At 40.7% G+C, this 22,268-nt stretch overlaps 1 protein-coding gene across 1 annotated transcript in view; it reads left to right on the top strand.

The window, feature by feature from the left end:
* Nucleotides 1–22,268, top strand: part of LOC126100464 (fatty acid synthase-like) — a 443,119-nt gene that overhangs the window by 298,299 nt on the left and 122,552 nt on the right. The window contains exon 28 of the mRNA XM_049911071.1: nucleotides 17,972–18,152. Within this exon, the coding sequence (XP_049767028.1) occupies nucleotides 17,972–18,152 (181 nt within the window). The remainder of the gene's footprint in view (nucleotides 1–17,971; nucleotides 18,153–22,268) is intronic.

Genomic DNA, 22,268 nt, shown 5'->3' with positions numbered 1-22,268 from the left:
GTTTCATCCAGTGTTATGATATGGCATACGAAAGCCTCTCCTTTGTGCTCATAGTGCTCCAAGTGCATCTGAGTGTAATGCATCCATTTCTGCATTTCCGTCAAGTAATGCGGAACTCATCGTGTTGCAATTTTTCTCATGCCCAGGTGTTCCTTCAGGATGCGAAGCACAATTGTATGTGCTAATCCGGTTTCATTGGTGAGCTCACAAGTCGTATGGCACCGATCACTGTCCACTAAGGTGGGAGCAGCATGCACTTCTTCTTCAGAAATGCTAGGATGACCTGCCCGATGCATGTCTGCCACAGTTTGCTGACCTTTGTTGAAGGCTTTTACCCAATGTGCCACCGTTCTATATGGCAATGCTGATTCCTGCACACTTCTTGAAGACCCTGATGACACTGTCATGCTGTACAACCTCTGGCACATTCAGTCTTGATCCAACTACATTGTTCCTATTTCAAAACATTCTGTGACAACATTCTGTTAGACCGCTTGCTTACTAGTGACTGGGTTCCCCTTGATTGTATGCACGCCAGTGACATGGGACGGGTGAGTTCCTTTGCTCATTTGCTTGGAGATAAGGTAGGTATGTCAACAACATGTGCTATCAGCGACAATAGTAGATACTGTTGCATAGTGTCTACACAGCAGTGTTGCCACTATTTAAGTTCCAACCTACATATTATTGATAATTATTTCTTTCCTTCAGCATAGATCTTCTTTGCTTTTTTAAAATTAATGTTGTAGCTGTATATTGACTTTGTGTTCTTTAATGTTCATACTCCCTTGTTCTCTTATAATATTGGCTGTTTATTCTCCTCATTTCATTTGAATTGTTTATACTGCATTTACATTTTATTTAGCTACTGCCCCCCTCCAAATCCAACTTAATTGAATAATTTCCAGTATTTAGTCAGTTATTGAACTTTTAATTACTTCTTGTACACGTCTTTTTGCATCTATTTCACCAGCCTTGTTTATTTTCTTCATTTACTGAAGCATCATCAACACTTTTAACTATCCCTTTTGTCACTAGAATCTATAATTGATCTCATCCTTTGTTTATTTTTAATTTCTTAGATTAGTATCCCATTCTCCTTAATCTTGTGGACTTTATTTAACTTTCTGTCAGAGCCAGGTTTCTTCATTGACTAAACGAGGTAAACTGTAGGAAATAATTTGCACTCCATACCCATCCAAATAGCCATGCACATTAAGGATTTGATCTTAGGTACAGGAAGCTAATTGGAGGCTTCACTCTGGTTGCTACTGTCAGTAGCCGAAATGTTGTGAAGCCAATGCTTCGCAGTGGGGAGACTCAATTGATGCACTTTGGTTTTTGCTTTCTGCTTGTAGCATAGTTGCGTCCATAGATTTCTTCTTAAGGGACTTGGATCTTCCACCGTGAGTGAAACTAAGCAGTTTGAATGTCCAGAAAGGCAAATACCTACAACAAAACTTGAGGTAACATGCCCTTAAGGGACATACAGGGAAGCTGAACATTGTGCACCTCTTCTAGGAAACCAAAATACTTACACATTGCAGGGTCATTTCTGCAACAAAAATTTCAGTTATGAGAAGAACCTGAGACACCATCAACAAGGTCTCATGATGAGGATGTTGGTGGAAACATATCATTGAGCTGCTACCTGTATAATGACAAAGAACCTATAGAAAAAAGTTTGTCAGAACATTTAGCACTGGCATGTGAAATATGACTTAGGCATGAAGAACTGAATTTCATTTCCTTTGATGATTTTTAGTTTTGGAAGCATGGAAAAGAGGACTCAACACATTCATTGTATGTCAAGAACAGTTGGTCTAAAGTTGCTGCTGACAGTTCCATAAGACATTATTATTTATGTCAATGTTCAAGATATTTTACCTCTAAAGTTAAAGGTGCCAGGCATTTAAAGCTGCAAAGCACCAGTAAAATCTCAGGAATGTGTCCAACAAGGATGAAAGTGCATCAAGCTTAAGGTGAGACATGTGAAATTTATCTCATCGCATGTTGAACATTAAAGTGATATTAGTTACTTTGCATTTATCAGAAAGAGAGTATAGATGCACATATCACAAATAACATTCAGTAACAAGTTTTTCTGGACAAAATTCTGAGTCAGTCTATGATTCAAAACTGGAAGGAATACACCTGTTAATAAAACAAGATTTGTACAACACTGAACACAGTTATAATCTGTGCTCTACCTCCATCACACACCAGAATGATGAGACCAGTGCTGAGGTGTGTGTTGTGACTTTGTGACTCGCCGATCGTTCAAAGTGCCGCCGCGCAATTACGCGCGTGCTCTACGTGTGGCACTGTCTGCCAGCCATGCAGCAGCTGCGCCACCTAAGCGGCCAGCCGAGCAGCGGCCGCTAGACTAAGAGACAGTGCTTATTCGAATGCGAACGAGTACACATGTCAACTGACTCTGTGACTTATATGTGTTGTTGTGTCGTTCCTAAATATGAGTGTTAAACTTGAAGTTCTAACAATTGGCAACGAGGTAGTGGATTTTTCCTTTTCACCGTTGACTCACAGGGTTCCATGGCTACTGTCGAGCAACTCTTGCAAAATCTGTTTGAACAGCAAACGCTTCTCACAGCGGCGATTCGCGATTTCGTCGCGGTGTCAAATGCGGGGCGTTTCTCGTCATTGGCTGTACCTCCTTTTCCTCCTTACGACGAGACAGTGGAAGACTGGTCTGATTATGAAAAGCATCTTCAACAGCACTTCTTGGCATTTCATGTCACGGACGAACAACCATGTAAGTCTCTGTTCCTTTCCTGGATTTCACCTCAAATGTATCGGTTGTTGTCGCAATTGGCTCCTTTGAAGGATCCTGCATCTTTGTCCTTTGCTGAAATGTGCTCACTTCTGTCTGTCTATTTTCAAAAGCAAACGTATGTGGTAGCCTCTCGTGTTGCCTTTTATCGTTGTCAAAAACAACCAAATCAATCCTGTCGCGCTTGGGCTGCTGAACTTTACAGCCTCAGTCGAAAGTGTCAATTTGTTACTGACGTTCACAAAGAATCCTATGCCGATTCCATGGTGTGGGATGTTATTATCCGGTCGGCGCCCGACAAAGAAGTTTGGCAACGTGCCCTTCAGTTGGCGAATCCGACTCTAGATGAAGTTCTCTCCATTGCACAGTCTTTTGAAATTTCTCGCGCCGCTGAGGTGCAAATAGAAGCGTGGGGTGATGTCGGGGAAATACAATCTCTGTGTGCTGTTGACGACGCGTGCGGCACGTCCCTGCCAGCCGACGTGGCCGCAGTGCGCTCCCACATGCAGCCTCAGCCTAGCCATAAACAACCCTCTAAGAAACTGCAGCAAAATCCCTGGCAACTTCCTTCATGTCCGCAGTGTTTTACGAAACATTCACGCAAGGATTGTCCCCAACGTTGGGCTGTGTGTCACAATTGCAAAAAGAAAGGTCATGTGTCTTCCGTTTGTAAATCCGACCGCATACATGATGTTCATGAACATGACGCTGATTCTGAGTCTGTGTTGTCTGTCAATTGCACTTCTTCCCTTTCAGGGAAGTTATTCCTCACTGTCCAAATCCTTGGTCGAGATGTTCGCATGCAAGTGGATACCGGTTCTGCTGCCACTATAATTAATTCTCAGACGTATCTTCAGCTGGGTTCTCCACTCCTGTCCCCTGTCACTCGGCAATTACGGACGTACAATAAACAGAAGATTTCTCCCTTGGGACAGTTTAATGCTGTGGTATCTTACAAATCCGTCGTTCGCACTGTTCCCATATTTGTGGTCGACCAGAGCAATGCAGACAATCTTTTTGGTTTCGATGCCTTTCGCGTTTTTGGGTTCTCCATAGATGATTCTGTCAATATTGTCTCTGACGCTATTCCTTATGCTCAACTGGATTCCTTGTCGACGACATTTTCGTCCCTTTTTTCTCCTGGGTTAGGCTGTGCAAACGACTTTGAAGCTCTTATCACGCTCAAACCCACTGCTCGGCCTAAGTTTTTTCGTGCTCGGCCCATTCCTGTGGCCCTTTGTGATCGGGTAAAACGGGAGTTGGATCGTCTCACTACTTCAGGAGTCTTGCTTCCTGTCACTTCCAGTGAGTGGTCCTCTCCTGTCGTTGTAGTTGCTAAGCCCACTGGTGAATTTCGTTTCTGTGGCGATTTCAAAGCCACTGTAAATGCTCAATGCCTTATCGACACTTACCCTATGCCTCGTCCTGAAGAACTGTTCACTAAACTCGCTGGAGGACAGTATTTTTCTAAAATTGACCTGTCAGAAGCTTATCATCAACTTCCTCTTGATGCTGCTTCCCGGCAGTTTCTGGTCCTTAACACGCCTTTCGGCCTCTATCAATACCAACGCTTGCCATTCAGGGTTGCTAGCGCCCCTGCTCTCTTTCAGCGATTCTTGGAACAATTATTGCTCCCTGTCCCTGGGTGTATCAATTACATGGACGACATTGTTGTCACTGGCTCCACCACTGAAGAACATCTTCAAAATCTCTGCACACTTTTTAATGTCTTACAGACTGCCGGTCTTAAGTGTAATCTTCAGAAATCACAATTTCTTCAGGCCTCTATCACGTACTTGGGGTTTCAACTCTCTCGGGATGGTATTCGTCTGCTTCAACAAACTGTTGCTGCGATCGATGCCCTTCCTCGCCCTACATCTGTTAAGGAACTGCATGCCTTCTTGGGGAAAATAGCATACTATCACAAGTTTTAACCGTCTGCGGCATCTGTGGCTCAGCCGTTGCATCGCCTGTTGCATAAAAACGTGCCTTTTCACTGGTCCGCATCATGTGACGCGGCTTTCCAGAAATTGAAGACTATGCTGAAACAGGCCCCGTGCCTGGCTACTTATCGACCTGGCCAACATCTTGTTCTTGCCACAGACGCCTCTTAGTACGGGGTTGGGGCAGTCCTTGCGCACCGTTTTTCTGACAGTTCGGAACAACCCATTGCTTATGTGTCCAAAACGCTCACAGATGCCCAACAAAAGTATTCTCAAATTGAGAAAGAAGCTTTGGCCATCATTTATGCTCTTCATAAGTTTGGTGTTTTTCTCTATGGCTCAAAATTTCATCTTGTTACGGATCACAAAGCACTTGTTTCCTTGTTTCATCCATCAACGTCACTTCCCGACAAGGCTGCACACCACCTCCAGCGTTGGGCTCTTTACTTGTCCTGTTTCAATTATGAGATTCATTTCCGGCCAACGGCTTGCCTTCCCATGGGTCCTGATCAGGCATTCGATAGGGACGAACTTTTCTGTTTCCACCTGGATGTTGCCGAGCAGCGGGTTGTGGACGGGTTCCCCATCACTGGGGACAGGCTGCTACGGGTTCTGACCCTACCCTCTCCCGGGTTGTACGCTGTATTCAGAAGGGTTGGCCAGATCGCCCGTCTGCTAAGACCTCTGATCCGTTGCGGAACTACTACACTTTGCGCTACCGCCTCACAGCTAGGGATGGTGTTATCCTCCTCTCCACTGACAATGCTTCGCCGCGTGTTGTGGTACCTGCATCTTTGCATGCTTCGGTCTTGCGCCTCCTTCACCAAGGGCACTGGGGTGTGTCTCGCACAAAATCTCTGGTGCTCCATCATGTGTACTGGCCTGGCATCGACTCTGAAATAGCACACATGGTTGCTGCCTGCGGCCCTTGTGCGTCACAGGCCGCTGCCCCGAAGTCATCTTTGTCACCGTGGCCTTCGCCTGAGAAGCCCTGGGAGCGCATTCATGCTGACTTTGCGGGACCCTTTTTAGGTACTTATTGGCTCCTCGTAATTGACGCCTACTCTAACTTTCCTTTCATTGTACGTTGCACGTCACCTACCACCGCGGCAACCACCAGTGCTCTCCCCCGCATTTTTTCTTTGGAAGGCCTCCCCTCTACTCTTGTTACTGATAATGGTCCGCAATTTGCCTCTTCCGAATTTGCGGATTTTTGTGCTCGTCACGGCGTTACGCATGTCACGGCCCCGCCGTTCCATCCACAATCCAACGGTGAAGCTGAACGACTGGTCCGCACATTTAAGGCTCAGATGTGGAAACTTCTGACTTCTTCTGCTACTGATGAGGCGCTTCTCCAGTTTCTGGCGTCTTACCATTTCACCCCCATGGTCGACCACAGCCCGGCTGAGCTCTTACATGGCCGACAGCCCCGCACGCTACTTCATCTTTTGCGGCCTCCCACCTCACGGCCGCGGGTGCCTTCACTTGGCCGGTTCACCGCCGACGACCTCGTCTGGGTACGGGGGTATGGCAGGCGGCCAAAATGGAGCCCAGGCCGCATCTTAAGACACCGTGGCAGACGCCTGTATGAAATCCAGACGGACACGGGTGTTGCAGTGCATCATTCGGACCAGCTTCGGCCTCGGGTGCCAGCAACACCTGTTCCGAATGCCACCACACCACCTTTGGCTCTACCTGATGCTCCGGATCTTGGCATCTCTCAATACTCACAACGCAGCCCTCTCACCGTCATTGCGATGCCAGCACCAGAATGGACGCCACCAGGAGACGTGCCCATGCAGGAACCGGAGGACCATCCTCTGTCTGAGCAAATCTACTCGCCTCCTCCTCCAATGGACGCCGACACATCGCCCATGTCTCCTGTCATATCAACTGGCCTTGCCACAATGGGCAGATTGGTGCATGGGGCCCCAGCAGATTCGACCCCTACGTCTCCTGTCATCTCAACCCGTTATCATTGGAGACACTTCCGTCCGTACGGGAAGCCGCCTCCTCGAGACTTTACGGCGAGTCTAACGACGCCTATGGACGTTAGCCATCTCCAGGACACCTCCATCAAGACCAGTGTAAGAATTTCCAAGGGGTGAAAAGTGTTGTGACTTTGTGACTCGCCGATCATTCAAAGTGCCACCGCGCAATTACGCACATGCTCTACGTGCGGTGCTGTCTGCCAGCCATGCAGCAGCTGCGCCACCTAAGCGGCTAGCCGAGCAGCGGCCGCTAGACTAAAAGACAGTGCTTATTCGAATGTGAACGAGTACACATGTCAACTGACTCTGTGACTTATATGTGTTGTTGTGTCGTTCCTAAATATATGTGTTAAACTTGAAGTTCTAACAGTGTGTGTATTGATGGAATGCAAGGACATAGTAACTATGGTTTTGAGGTCATGTTATTACTAGTATTACACTCCTGGAAATTGAAATAAGAACACCGTGAATTCATTGTCCCAGGAAGGGGAAACTTTATTGACACATTCCTGGGGTCATATACATCACATGATCACAATGACAGAACCACAGGCACATAGACACAGGCAACAGAGCATGCACAATGTCGGCACTAGTACAGTGTATATCCACCTTTCGCAGCAATGCAGGCTGCTATTCTCCCATGGAGACGATCGTAGAGATGCTGGATGTAGTCCTGTGGAACGGCTTGCCATGCCATTTCCACCTGGCACCTCAGTTGGACCAGAGTTCGTGCTGGACGTGCAGACCGCGTGAGACGACGCTTCATCCAGTCCCAAACATGCTCAATGGGGGGCAGATCCGGAAATCTTGCTGGCCAGGGTAGTTGACTTACACCTTCTAGAGCACGTTGGGTGGCACGGGATACATGCGGACGTGCGTTGTCCTGTTGGAACAGCAAGTTCCCTTGCCGGTCTAGGAATGGTAGAACGATGGGTTCGATGACGGTTTGGATGTACCGTGCACTATTCAGTGTCCCCTCGACGATCACCAGTGGTGTACGGCCAGTGTAGGAGATCGCTCCCCACACCATGATGCCGGGTGTTGGTCCTGTGTGCCTCGGTCGTATGCAGTCCTGATTGTGGCGCTCACCTGCACGGCGCCAAACACGCATACGACCATCATTGGCACCAAGGCAGAAGCGACTCTCATCGCTGAAGACGACACGTCTCCATTCGTCCCTCCATTCACGCCTGTCGCGACACCACTGGAGGCGGGCTGCACGATGTTGGGGCGTGAGCGGAAGACGGCCTAACGGTGTACGGGACCGTAGCCCAGCTTCATGGAGACGGTTGCGAATGGTCCTCGCCGATACCCCAGGAGCAACAGTGTCCCTAATTTGCTGGGAAGTGGCGGTGCGGTCCCCTACGGCACTGCGTAGGATCCTACGGTCTTGGCGTGCATCCGTGCGTCGCTGCGGTCCGGTCCCAGGTCGACGGGCACGTGCACCTTCCGCCGACCACTGGCGACAACATTGATGTACTGTGGAGACCTCACGCCCCACGTGTTGAGCAATTCGGCGGTACGTCACCCCGGCCTCCCGCATGCCCACTATACGCCCTCGCTCAAAGTCCGTCAACTGCACATACGGTTCACGTCCACGCTGTCGCGGCATGCTACCAGTGTTAAAGACTGCGATGGAGCTCCGTATGCCACGGCAAACTGGCTGACACTGACGGCGGCGGTGCACAAATGCTGTGCAGCTAGCGCCATTCGACGGCCAACACCGCGGTTCCTGGTGTGTCCGCTGTGCCGTGCGTGTGATCATTGCTTGTACAGCCCTCTCGCAGTGTCCGGAGCAAGTATGGTGGGTCTGACACACCGGTGTCAATGTGTTCTTTTTTCCATTTCCAGGAGTGTAGATGATATGAGACAAGGATTCCCATGTGCCTTTCTGATTTCCGGTAGGAATGACAGTCAAGTGTTGCCCTTTCCTTTTGCAAACATCATAGCATTTTTATACAATTTTTGTACAAACAGTAGGAATTTACAATTCACATCTACAAGAAGCCACCTACGGGTGATACACTTGGCAATATATGGTACAGTAGTTCATAATGCAACATGCAGTTGTTACATAGTATAGGAATTTGAATTTACAGCATGTTTTAAAAAAAATAATATATATTACAATCACCTCAGAATAGTACATAGTATAGATAGAAGAGTTAGGCTTACATTTAAGTATAGCTACATTTTAATATCAGTATTCATTCAGTGAGCATAAACATTTGAGAGTTAAGAAATGATTTTAATTCCCTTTTGAATACTTTACTTCTGTGGCATTTATAGCACTTGGCAGTTTGTTAAACCATATCTGGCCATTAATCCAAGGACTATGATCTGTTGTCTTTAGTTTAGTTCTGTTTCTGAAGAATCAATATTTTTATCTTGTATTATGGGTATGCACATTAGAGCACTTAGTTTCATTATTTTTATGGTCCACAAAGAATGTTATTAATTTGAACAGATACAAGGAATATAATGTTAGATATTTATGTTGTACAAAGGTTTCCCTACATAAATCTCTGTATTCTAGTTGATGCATTGTCCTGATTGTTCTTTTCTGCAGTGTTATGATTTTGTTCATGCGTCTATCAGCAGCACAACCCCATACCTCTATTCCACAATTAATATATGCAAATATTGTCCCATAATAAGCAGTTTTCAATGTTTGTTCAGAGACTAATTTTGATAGTTTGCTAATTAAGTGCAGTGAACTGCTGATTTTATTGCATACAAAATTGATATGGCCTACCCATCTAAGATTTTCGTCTAGTTATATCACCAAAATTTTACATTTGTCAGTGTCTACTTTTTTGATGCCAGTTATATTATCAATATCATTATCATTAGTTTGTTTGCAAAAGAACAAAAGTGAGGTATCATCTGCATAACTTAATAATCGTGAGTACAGAGGTGCCTCTAACGCATTAATGTAGACCAGGAAAAGGAAAGGGCCCAATACAGAGCCCTGAGGTACACCTTGTTATACTGTTTTATAGCTGGATTGGAAATGTTTGATCTGATCATTAATTCACTAATTCATAGTTGTTTCACATTTTTATCTTACACTACAAAAGTTTACATGTCTTTTGTGCCTTTGTGATGCAGTTTCTCCATTAACAACTCACGTAATATGTATTTCATGACATTGTGGCAACTATTGGTAGTGTTCTGAGTGAAGTTACCAGTTGCCCTCTTGTCACTAAGACTGAATCACTAAAGTGACTGCTCCAGGACATGGAAAGTTGTACTGATACTGGTCTGAATCAGCCTCACCAATTAATGATGTGGGCAGGGGTTCCGACTAGTGTGGAAGTGGATTTTAGTTGCTTTTGCATATCTACTTAGGTAAATAATGAACTGATTACCAAGTTCTACCTCAGTTACATGATGCAAAAGCACTTGACACAGACAGAAGGGGCACATGGATCTCCTCTTGGATGAGATGAGGGCTCAGGGAAGAGGAGCTGTCAGTAGTTTTAAAATGCCTTTGGGAGTGGTAACCTAATTGTAACAATAGCCTATATACTAATATGATTCCCCTCAAAGATGGAGAAATACTACACCAATCATGCACTGGCCCTGATTGGATATAGGGCACTGGAATGGATGAATGGATGGATATTTAATTACTGAATATATTTCAAACGTTGACATGCTATTCTCATTTGTAGATAATCATTCATTGGTAGTGATTAGTGAAGAGCATATGCTATAACTAATTGAAACCCAACACAAGTCTTTCTTCTGTTTGTTTCAAAACAGTTGTTGTGTCTTTTCCCTCCCCACTGTAGTTTTCCATATCCTATTGGCGTCAGCTTTCATCTTCTTACCTAAATGTTGTAATTGCCTGAGTTCATCATCTATTTTTTGTCAAAGTTTTGAAAAAAGTGTCCCTGTATTGTTTATAATAACTCAGTTTCCTGTTCGTAATATTCATAATGATTTCCATTGTTAGTGAATTAGGGGCTAATTATTCTTAAATTCCTTAGTAGAAATCATTTCCTCTTTCCATTTTACTGTTGTGATCACACTATGTTCATATCTATCTTCATTTCTAACATTCTGTATTTGAACATTTAAAAGTTACCTTGATTCATTCTTCTCCTCACATTGCCCACTCAGAGTTGATGTAATGAAGTGGTTTCTATAGTGTTCTGTAACTTCATGCTGTTGAACATTTTCTGGAATGATGAAACTTCAGGGGCGGTTTCACATCTTTGTCTGCTTATCCAATGCCTGACAATAAGGCATGATGACTGATACTATCTTCTTCTACACTGTGTTTTGGAAACAACAGGTATAAGTGTCACAAGTGTGTGATCCATTCTGCTCAATTCTCAAATGTAAATTCATGAGACAGAATAGTATTCACATGTATTTAGTTTACTCCTATTCTGTTTGTAGGAATATTTTTAATGAATCTGAAGGCTGCAGAATTTGATCCACAGTTACATTGTCTTTCCATACCACTGTCATCTTACTAGGTGTATGATTCTGATCATTATTTTTTTTAAGAGAGATAGAATCAACTTTCACCCATAGGCAGACTTTGATTATTGTTAGAATACTAAGATAATGCAGTCTACACTTTTGAAACCTATCCTAAAACAATGTCATGTGGTTGGGGCTCATAGCAAAGATGATGAACAGGGCATGTTGAATTTATACAGAGAAGGGTAGAACAAGTTGTCGTATATTTGTCTGACTCATGTGAGAGTGTCACAGAGATGCTGTAGAAATGGAGCTGGCAGGCACTTGACGATAGATTCTAGCTACCCTGAGAAAGCCTACTTACAAAGTTTGAATACTCAAATTTAAATGATAAATCTATGAATATATTACTATCCCCTATATATTACTCCTGAGGGGATCATGAGGACGGGATCAGACTGATTGCAGTATGCACAGAGATCTTGAAACACTCATTCCTCCCATGCTCCATAAATGAATGGAACAGCTGATAACTCGTACAGTGGGAAATACTTAACATTGGTTTGTAGGGTGTGCCTTTAATATAGGTGTAGATGTTAAACCAGTTGATAGTTACTGTTCCCTTTATTATTCTTTTAGTCACCACATGCACAATTCAATGTAGCTTTCTGGTTAATGCCGAGGACACATTAAATGATACTGAAATGCACTACATTTGAGAGCAGAGTGCCCATGACTTTCTTACTGAAACAAAAATTGTCATGCTGCTGTGAATCAGAATGTCGTGGTGCAATGAAAATTCCAAATTTTCTGTATGCTCACCATGAATACTAGCACCCATTGTAGTAATGTAGAACTAATTTAACACCAGAATTCATCTGTTTAGTGAGGTCAGCATTTGTAAAAGTGTCTGATTCAAATCATAATGAGGAAAAAAATGAAATAAATAAATAATAAAGAAATTCATTATTTATTTACAGAAACATAATATTTAGGTTTCTTTGTCTGTTATATTTAGCCTTGGATATTTGGTAGGAGTTGGGCAATGTCTTGGTACTTGAAATGGCTTAACTTTTAACAAATTGAGAAACTCTAAGCTTGTAATAAATTGTTTGTCCTAGGTTGACATTTAGAAGGTATAGAAATGAATCTATCATTTGTCTGAAGAATTGGTCCATTTCAACAATAGTCTTGTTGTTACAAAATTTGTAATTTGAAGTAATTGAAATTCCCAAAAGAAAACCAATGACAAAATCAACACAAAAGAATAAAATGACTCTTAGATGACTAATTATGAGTGCATATTAAATCAAGTTTACACTTGAGAAATAAATAAGGTTTTAAGCATTTATTAACTCTTTTTCATCACAGACATGAAATGATCTTATATTTGTGCATCTAAAATTATTTTAATGAAAGGTTAAATCATTGACCATGTATAAAGACAGTACAGATTGCACAGACCTCCTATCTTAAATTATCTATATCTACTTCTATACTCTGCAAACCACCATCAAGTGCATGGCAGAGGGTACAACCCATTGTACATGTTATTAGGATTTCTTCCTGTTACATTCATGTATGGAGCATGGGAATGATCAATTGAATGGCTCTGTGTGTGCTACTGTTCCCAGCGTTCCAGTAATTCCCAGTATAAAATATATGAACTTAATCACTTCTTCTTGGTTCTCATAATTCAGTCTCTAACGCCAATCACCAACATCTCACAGAATGGCCTTGAGCATAACACAACAACTTTGGAAAAACAGCCCCAGGATGAGGATTAAATATAGTGGAGTGAAGTTAATATTCCTCCTGGACATATAAAATAATGATCATTGTTAATTGCAAATGGGGATTTTCGTCTTACAAAACAATACAAGTTTTATATATTATTTTCTTTTTTATTTTTAATTTTTAGACAAAGACACATTTGAAACATACATTTGTTATACAGTAATTCCATCGCAGGGCAACTCATGGGGAAGATGATTCTATGTGGTAGCTGTTGGGCATCTCTTACATCACATATAAACTTTGCAGCACAGGGAAGTGTTTCTTGTGTACTGAATATGTACAGAGAAAAGAGAAAGCAAACTTTTAGTATTTTTTCTTATCAGCTACTGTAATTGTTGTAAAATGTTGTGATATTGCAAAAAGGAATAAAAAACATTGCTATTGGTACCCATTCAGTTGTATCCACTAGCACATGAAACAACAATGAAATGATAACATAATAAACCATAATCTATACTAATAATAAAATTGTAAAACCATTGTGTCTGTCTGTTTGAACATATTAATCTGCCAAACTACTAGATGAATTTTCATTGAGTTCTTGCAAGTAATTCGAGAGTAGCATGGGGCAATTATAGCCTTTATTTCATCAAAATTGGATCACAAGGGAAAATAAAAGATATTGTAAATGTATAGTTATCATGCTAATCTCCAAAACTACTTGACAAATTTTCATGGGGTTTCCACTGGTCACTTGAACATAAATTTGGACAATGTATAGTCTTAATTCATCAAAATTGGATCATGGGGAAAAAATATATATCATGAGCTACAGCCTTATTTAAAATCATTTTGGTCATCTGTTTGAACATGCTGATCTCCAAAACTACTAGACGTATTTTCATGGTGTTTTCACAGGTAACTTGAGTGTGGTTTGGAGCAAAATATAGGCTTTATTAGATCAAAATTGGAACATAGGAAAAAAAAGAAATATCGTAATTTAAAATTTTATCTGACTCACCTGTTCAGCTTAGTAGTTCTGATGTTTAACACCAAAGAACCAATAGATGGTGTTGCTACTGTTTTTTAATTCAGTGACAGATGTATTTTTGGAAGTTTAATTCAGTGACAGAATTAAGTATTCCAATCTTATCTCTGCAAATAAAACTAACAGTGAATTTTCTTGGCTAGGAAATATGGATTTACTCATTTCACTTTGTATATTAAAAACAATGACTTGTTTTGCTTCTTTTGATACATTTTATTTATATTCTGCAGTAGGTAAATGAATTTATTAAGTTTGCCATGTGACTTGGGTGCCTGCTCATTACATTTTTGTTTTGTTCTATTTATTAATAAAAATGTCTAGAAAATAGTCACATCTTTCTGAATACACCAGAATGGTGAAAAGTGTGAGGGCAATGCAGTTACAACAATCCATTGAAGATCTTGAGATGAGACTGGCTGCAGCTCAAAGACAGACAAGCCCTTAATTCATGTCTCCAATGATACTACTACATACACTGTATACAAGTCAGACTTCAGCAACAGGCATAATGTTGTAATTCATTACTTCTTTCCTATGAACTCTATTCACAACACAGTTTGCAAAGTTTCCACGTAAATCACTGAATGTACCTGAAAAATTATTTATTTTTATGGCATATAGTTCAGGAGATTATGACATCATAAACTTTTAGATATGAGAAAAATGAAGTTATGCGGAAATTGGCATGTAGTAGAACTTTAGCATCAGGCAGGATGTTTTAATTTAGCACTTCTTTACCACTAATGCTATTTGCAACACATTTTAGACACTATCTACATATGCTACTAGATGCACCTGCAATATTATAGTACTGTACAACACATAGTTCAGGAAACTTGATTTCATAAACATTGAGGTGCATTAAAAACTAACTTTTAATTAAAATGGAGTGAAAATTACCCTACATCTACATTCACACCTATGCTGTGCAAACCACTTGAGGTGCATGGAAGAGGGTACAACCCATTGTACTAGTTATTTGGGTTTCTTCCCATTTCATTCATATGTGGAGCACAGGAAGAATGATTGTTTGAATGCCTCTGTGCATGCAGTAATTATTCTAATCTTATCTTCATGCTCCCTATATGAGTGATAGCCGGTTGCAGTATATTCCTAAAGTAATTTTTTAAAGCCGTTTCTTGAAACTTTGTTAACAGATTTTGTCAGGGTATTTATTTATTTATTTATCCATCTGTAGACAATAAATATTGTATGGATGTTGTCCAAAAGTACATGTAAATCTATGGTAAACAATCTGTGCAAAAGTAACATACAAAATTTCACATAAAGTACTACAAAGAATAATACATACAAAATTGTTCAAAAAATGTACAAAAAATAGTACTTGGTCATTCAAAACACAGTAATACAACATTTTATACATGTATACTAACAGTATTATAACTGCATAGTCTGTTTGCCCTAAGGCTTTACTTTTGTCTTTACTAAACAGGAAGTCCTTGTATTCAATACAATAAGTCAGTAAAGATTTTACCACACTCAACAGCTGCCCATCAGATTTAAAAAATTAACAGAAACTTAGGGGATGAAATACAGTGTTTTCAGTTTTGCCTTAATATAAACATTATCAGAATCATTTATTGGCCTAAATAGTTATTTACCAAGTAAAAACATTGTTCAAGTACAAATTCTTAAAATTTTACTTTAAATCTGTTTTCATCTTCTAACTTTCTGATGTTGCCTGGCAGCATGTTGTAGAGTTTTGTACCCATGTGGCTCACATGCCTTTGTGTGTGTGTTCTTTTTGTTCACTGAGTATGGAGTGCTGTGCTATTTCAGGCATTGTAGTTACGCAAGTCAGTATTTGTCTGAAAATCTGCAAGGTGGGGCCTAACATATAAAACACATTTGTATATACTATATAAGGAAGGTATGGTTAGAACTTTAACCTTGTTGAATAAGGGTTTGCATTGTGACTGTGGATTACTATGTGTTATTATTTGAATAGCCCTCTTCTGTAACACAAAGATTTGTTTTAGTCAGCAAGTGGTGGAACCCTAAAATATTATTCCATATGTTGCAAGAGACTGAAAATAGCCAAAATATGCCATCCTGAGACCCTCTGCAGTACAAACATTAGCAATAATTCTAAGAGCAAAACAAGCTGAGTTAAGTTTCTGCACTAGTTTCATTACATGATCATTAAAATTAAGATTTTCATCTACATAAATCCCCAGCAATTTTGTTGCTGCCACTCTGTCTATGGCCTTGTCACCCAACAACAGATCAAGATTTACATTTTGACATATTTTTCCAAACTGCATATAATTTATTTTATTTGCATTTAATGCCAGATGGTTTGCATTGAACCAAGTGTGGACATTCTTTATTACTTGATCAGTAGTTGTTTGTAGCATTTGCTTTGGTGCACCTGTTATCACACTAGTGTCATCTGCAAATAGTATCTCCTTTGCTGCTCCATCTGAGATGTGAAAGTCATTTATTTAGACAAGGTACAATAAGGGACCTAGAATACTGCCTTGCAGCACTCCCATTTCCACTTTTTTTTGCATCTGATGCTAAATTTATTTTGTGGTTGGAGTAATCTGACATCAGTCCTACAATCTGTGTTCCATTTTGTACGTATGATTCAAACCACTTTTTCCCTTTCCTATGAATACCTGTCAAGAGTTTTCCAGATCAGGTCTTTCAGTATCTCTGTGACACTTTCCCATTGATTACACAAACCTGTGAACATTTGTGCTGCCATTCCCTGTATACTTTCAATATCCCCTGTTAGTCCTATCTGATGCAGATCCAACACACTTGAGGAATATTGTAGAATTGGCCACATAAGTGATTTGTAAGCAACCCTTATTGTAGATTGGGTGACTGCAATCCCCAGTAATCTACCAATAACTCGAACTCTACCACCTGCTGTACCCACAACTGAGCCTATGTGATCATTCCATTTCATACCCCTACAAAGTGTTACACCCAGGTATTTGTATGAGTTGGCCAATTCCAGTTTTGACTCATTGATATTATAGTCATAGGACACTTCATTTTTTTCATTTTGTGAAGTGCAAAATTTTACATTTCTTAACATTTAAAGCAAGTTGTCAGCCTCTGCACCACTTTGAAATCTTATCAAGTTCTGATTGAATATTTATGCAACTTCTTTCAGATGGTACTGCAGTATCTCCAAAAAGCCTGATTTTACTATTAATTTTGTCTGCAGGGTTATTAATATACAACATGAACAGCAAGGGTCCCAACACTCTTCCTTGGGGCACATCCGAAGTTACTCCTACATCTGACAGTGACTCTCCATCCAAGATGACATGCTGCACCCTCCCTACCAAAAAACGTTTTCAATCCAGTCACAAATTTCACTTGATACTCCATATTTAAAATTTATACTTTATTTGAAATCAAGCAAGTAGTGAATACTGACAATATTTCAGACAAAATTGGTAGATGTATTTATTAGTTTCTTTTTAAATTAAATGTTAAGACTAGAGCCAACAAACACATGAAATTAAAATATACGATTTATTCTTTATCTTTGAAAATTTCCATTCCATTTCATCAATTAGAAAGTTATGAAAGCTGAAGAATTTATAAGAGGTACAGTTATTGGAAGTGTAAAAGCTGTGTAAAACCATTCCATTTTATCTTGTTTTTCCTTGAGTAACTTCTTTTTGCCCCTAACCTCTGTTCATGTCACACTTCCTTCTTATTTCCTTGCAATCCATCCACAATTGTGGAGAAATCTTTTAGAGGTTCAGTCAAGTCATGATTGTTACACACTGTCAACCTTGCTCTGTTTCCCTTTTCATACACAGTAAGGAAATGTTTCTCTTTCTTCTCACATGTTTGCAATCATATAATTCTGCATCTCAAGTTGTGACAAATGTATTTTTTGCCAAAGATGTTTTTTGTCACTTTGGCAATAAAATATAACAAAGTTCTGATTTAATGTTACTCAGAATCTATACCTACAGCTAAATTTGTTATGAATATCATTTTAAAGCAATCATTTTATGTTGTTTTACAGCTATGGACTTTTTATCCCGTGATATCAGTTTCCATGGTGTAATGTTGGATGCATTGTCTGAAAATATGGTCGATGAACTTATAGCTCTTGGTAAAGATTTTCAAAATGCTATTACTGAAGGCTCTGTGAAACCACTCATAAAAACTATTTTTAAGGTGGATGAAGTTGAGCAAGCATATAGGTATGTACCTAACAGATATTTTGATGTATTTTGTATAATATTGTGTAAAACATCATGTCCATACTTGTGCTATAAATTATAGTTCCGTCAGCTGTCAATGATGATTTCAAAAATGTATGTTTCTGTCTCTCTGTGTATTCTGCAAGTATTCAACTCTTGAGTTTCACACATTCTTAGTACTAGAATACACTTCCCCTATTACTAAATTTTAAACTTATTCTGAACATTCTGTATGTCACCTCTCTATTTTCTGTATGAATAATTAATTGGTCTAGTTTTATTTGGTGCACTACAGGGTCATGTTGATGAGCAGCCCTTCACCTAAGGTAGACAAATGCTGCACAAAACCGAGTCAAAGCTGACGTTGTGGCTGTTATTGTGACACTCATGGTCATGACCATATGTTGTTGCTCCTTCTTTACTGGTGCACATGTTGTAGCATTTGCTCTGCCAAAATTCATCCTGCTTTTGTGTCTGTTTGCTGATTCAAAAAAAGGTTTAGACCATGGCCTAATATTTTATTTTGGTAGGTCAAAATTTTCATCGGAAGCACCTTTAGCAGCTTTTCTGGCTGATGCAACTTTGGCTGCATAACTTTTAACTTGGTCTCTCCTATAACAGTGGCTGATGGCTGAAATGTTGGCCCAGTTGCAATACATCCTGTTCTGATAACCATTTATACACTGCCATATAGTTCTAAATGCTTAGCCTCTGACAAGTGGCAGCTTGGGAACAGGGAGCTGCAATCATTCACTTCTACCCCCTTTGGAAAGGTCTTCCACCCAGTAGACATGGAAAGAAACATTTAAATATCTTATTAACATACACTGAACACAAAACTGCAATGCTACACCCACATACACAAAATGAAAAATAAATAAATACATTTCCCCAAACCTTCCCCTAACAAATTCTGCAATATAACCACACAGTAGCTTCCTGACACACAATAGCATATTGTAAATGATATTGCAATACAACCTAAGCCCTTAATTGTACACAACATAATACTCAGTATTAAATATCCTTTCCTAATTCCTTGACATGAACTCATATGTTATTACATGCACCAGTTGTGCATGGGTTTTGCTCGCACCCTTCTTCCTACTGCCACTCACTTTGTCTGTGGTTGATCGTGACACTTATGCCAATGCATCTGGAGTGCCTTGAAATGATCATAGGCATTCAGTGTGAACTGTTTCTATATGAATCGGTAATTGAAGTTTGATGTTAACAAGTGATGTCATTTCAATTACCTGTTATGGTCCCTGCTAACAAACGTTTGGGCTTACTATTCGGGTATATGAACTCCATAACTTTACCCACTGTTTTGTCCCCTGTTGTGTTAATTTTCCCATGTGGTTTCCTACCTGCACTTTATGTTTCAGGGCTTTGGAGTTTGGAACATGCCTCCCTACCTTTCCCAACATTTTGGCAAAATGCTTAATATATACCTGACCTTGTCAAATGGTGAAGGCATCTTCCTTCCAGTGGTCCTTCAGATTATATGCTGCCACAACAAATGATAAGTACATACACCAGTCATTATGGTGTGAGTGCATGTAGTGATCCAACATCCTACCAGTAGTAAAAAGCATATATTTCATTTTATCATTGGTCTGTGGGCACCACGGACTTTCTTAATTCCTCACCCGTAACAAATGACATATTAGTTCTATCAAAAACAACATAAAATTCGTCCCTTGGACAATTATTATAGTTTCTGGCCACAAAATTTTAGCACTCAGTTGTTGACCAATGCTTGTGCCACTATTGCTGCTTATTGATTAGGGATAGTGATCAGTTCTTTGTACTGAGAAAAGTGATCAAAAATAGTCAACACAAAACAGTTCCACACGGAAGTTTGGTTACATGGTCCAAGGATATACATCCCAGTCATTGGAGTAGATTTAGTCACTTCTGGCAACCTTTTCAGTGTTTGCAATGTTTGCTTATGGCTCATATCTGCTCATTGTCCACTTTGAATACAATTTCTTACATACTAGCACACATCTTCTTAACACTCATTGACCAGTAGCATGCCTTTCCTTTCCTGTTTGTTGTTCTACAGCATTCATGGCCAGACAGCATATGATCATGTACTTCCTTCAGATCTTCTTCCTTCAGCTTTGTTGGCACTACCATGTGTGACTTCAGTCTTGTCGTCTTACATAAAAGGCCATCACATACAATGAACTGAGGCTGTTCTGCGTACAGCTTGCAGTTGTCATCATGAAAATACATAATCCCATTGAACAAACTGTGTCTTTCCTTTCCTATTGTAGTGTAGTTCTTCTCCACTCTATTCGACTGCTGAGCAGCATATGATGAAAGATATTCTCCACCATTTACTACCTGATTCAAAACACACCCCAGTTTCTGATTTGCAGTACCTCATGAAGCAGAAACTTTTTCTCATAGTCTAGAAAAAATTAACACTGGACTTGATGTTAATGCTCTCATCAATTCCTTGAATCTGTCCTGACATTCCTTTGCCCTCATGAACTTCATGCCTTTCTTTAATAGCTGTGTAAGTGGCCTCATCATGTCTGCAAACCCTTATACAAATATCTACACTACTGGCCATTAAAATTGCTACACCAAGAAGAAATGCGGATGATAAATGGGTATTCATTGGCCAAATATATTATACTAGAACTGACATGTGACTACATTTTCACGCAGCTTGGGTGCATAGATCCTGAAAAATCAGTACCCAGAACAACCAGCTCTGGCCGTAATAATGGCCTTGATGTGCCTGGGCATTGAGTCAAACAGAGCTTGGATGGTGTGTACAGGTACAGCTGCCCATGCAGTTTCAACATGATACCACAGTTCATAAAGAGTGGTGACTGGTGTATTGTGATGATCCAGTTGCTCGGCCACCATTGGCCAGACGTTTTCAGTTGGTGAGAGATCTGGAGAATGTGCTGGCCAGGGCAGCAGTCAAACATTTTCTGTATCCAGAAAGGCCCGTACAGGACCTGCAACATGCGGTTGTGCATTATCCTGCTGAAATGTAGGGTTTCACAGGGATCAAATGAAAGGTAGAGCCACAGGTCGTAACACATCTGAAATGGAACGTCCACTGTTCAAAGTGCTGTCAATGCGAACAAGAGGTGACCAAGATGTGTAACCAATGGCACCCCATACCCTCATGCAGGGTGATATACCAGTATGGCGATGATGAATACACGCTTCCAATGTGTGTTCACTGTGATGTTACCAAACACAGATGCGACCATAATGATGCTGTAAACAGAACCTGGATTCATCCGAAAAAATGACGTTTTGCCATTCATGCACCCAGGTTCATCATTGAGTGCACCATCGCAGGTGCTCCTGTCTAAACGACGTTTTGCCATTCGTGCACCCAGGTTCATCATTGAGTGCACCATCGCAGGTGCTCCTGTCTGTGATGCAGTGTCAAGGGTAACTGCAGCCATGATCTCCGAACTGATAGTCCATGCTGCTGCAAACATTGTCGAACCGTTCATGCAGATGGTTGTTGTCTTGCAAACGTCCCCATCTGTTGACTCAGGGATCGAGATGTGGCTGCACTATCCGTTACAGCCATGCAGATAAGATGCCTGTCATCTCAACTGCTAGTGATACAAGGCTGTTGGGATCCAGCACAGCATTCCTCATTACTCTCCTGAACCCACCAATTCCATATTCTGCTAACAGTCATTGGGTCTCGATCAACGCGAGCAGCAATGTCGCAATACGATAAACCACAATCACGATAGGCTACAATTCAACCTTTATCAAAGTCGGAAATGTGATGGTACGCATCTCTCCTCCTGACACGAGGCATCTCAACAATGTTTCATCAGGCAATGCCAGTCAACTGCTGTTTATGTATGAGAAATCGGTTGGAAACTTTCCTCACGTCAGCACGTTGTAGGTGTCGCCACTGGCGCCAACCTTGTATGAATAGTCTGAAAAGCTAATCGTTTGCATATCACAGCATCTTCTTCCTGTCTGTTAAATTTCACATCTGTAGCATGTCATCTTCATGGTGTAGCAATTTTAATGGCCAGTAGTGTATAACTATTTGCCAGACTCAAGAATGATTGTAATTCTTTACTAAACCTAAGAAATGGAAAATCTTGC

Source organism: Schistocerca cancellata, chromosome 9 (genome assembly GCF_023864275.1).
Source record: "Schistocerca cancellata isolate TAMUIC-IGC-003103 chromosome 9, iqSchCanc2.1, whole genome shotgun sequence".
NCBI lineage: Eukaryota > Metazoa > Arthropoda > Insecta > Orthoptera > Acrididae > Schistocerca > Schistocerca cancellata.
Note: the sequence above shows the minus strand (reverse complement) of the source record. Positions and strands in the feature narration are given on the sequence as shown.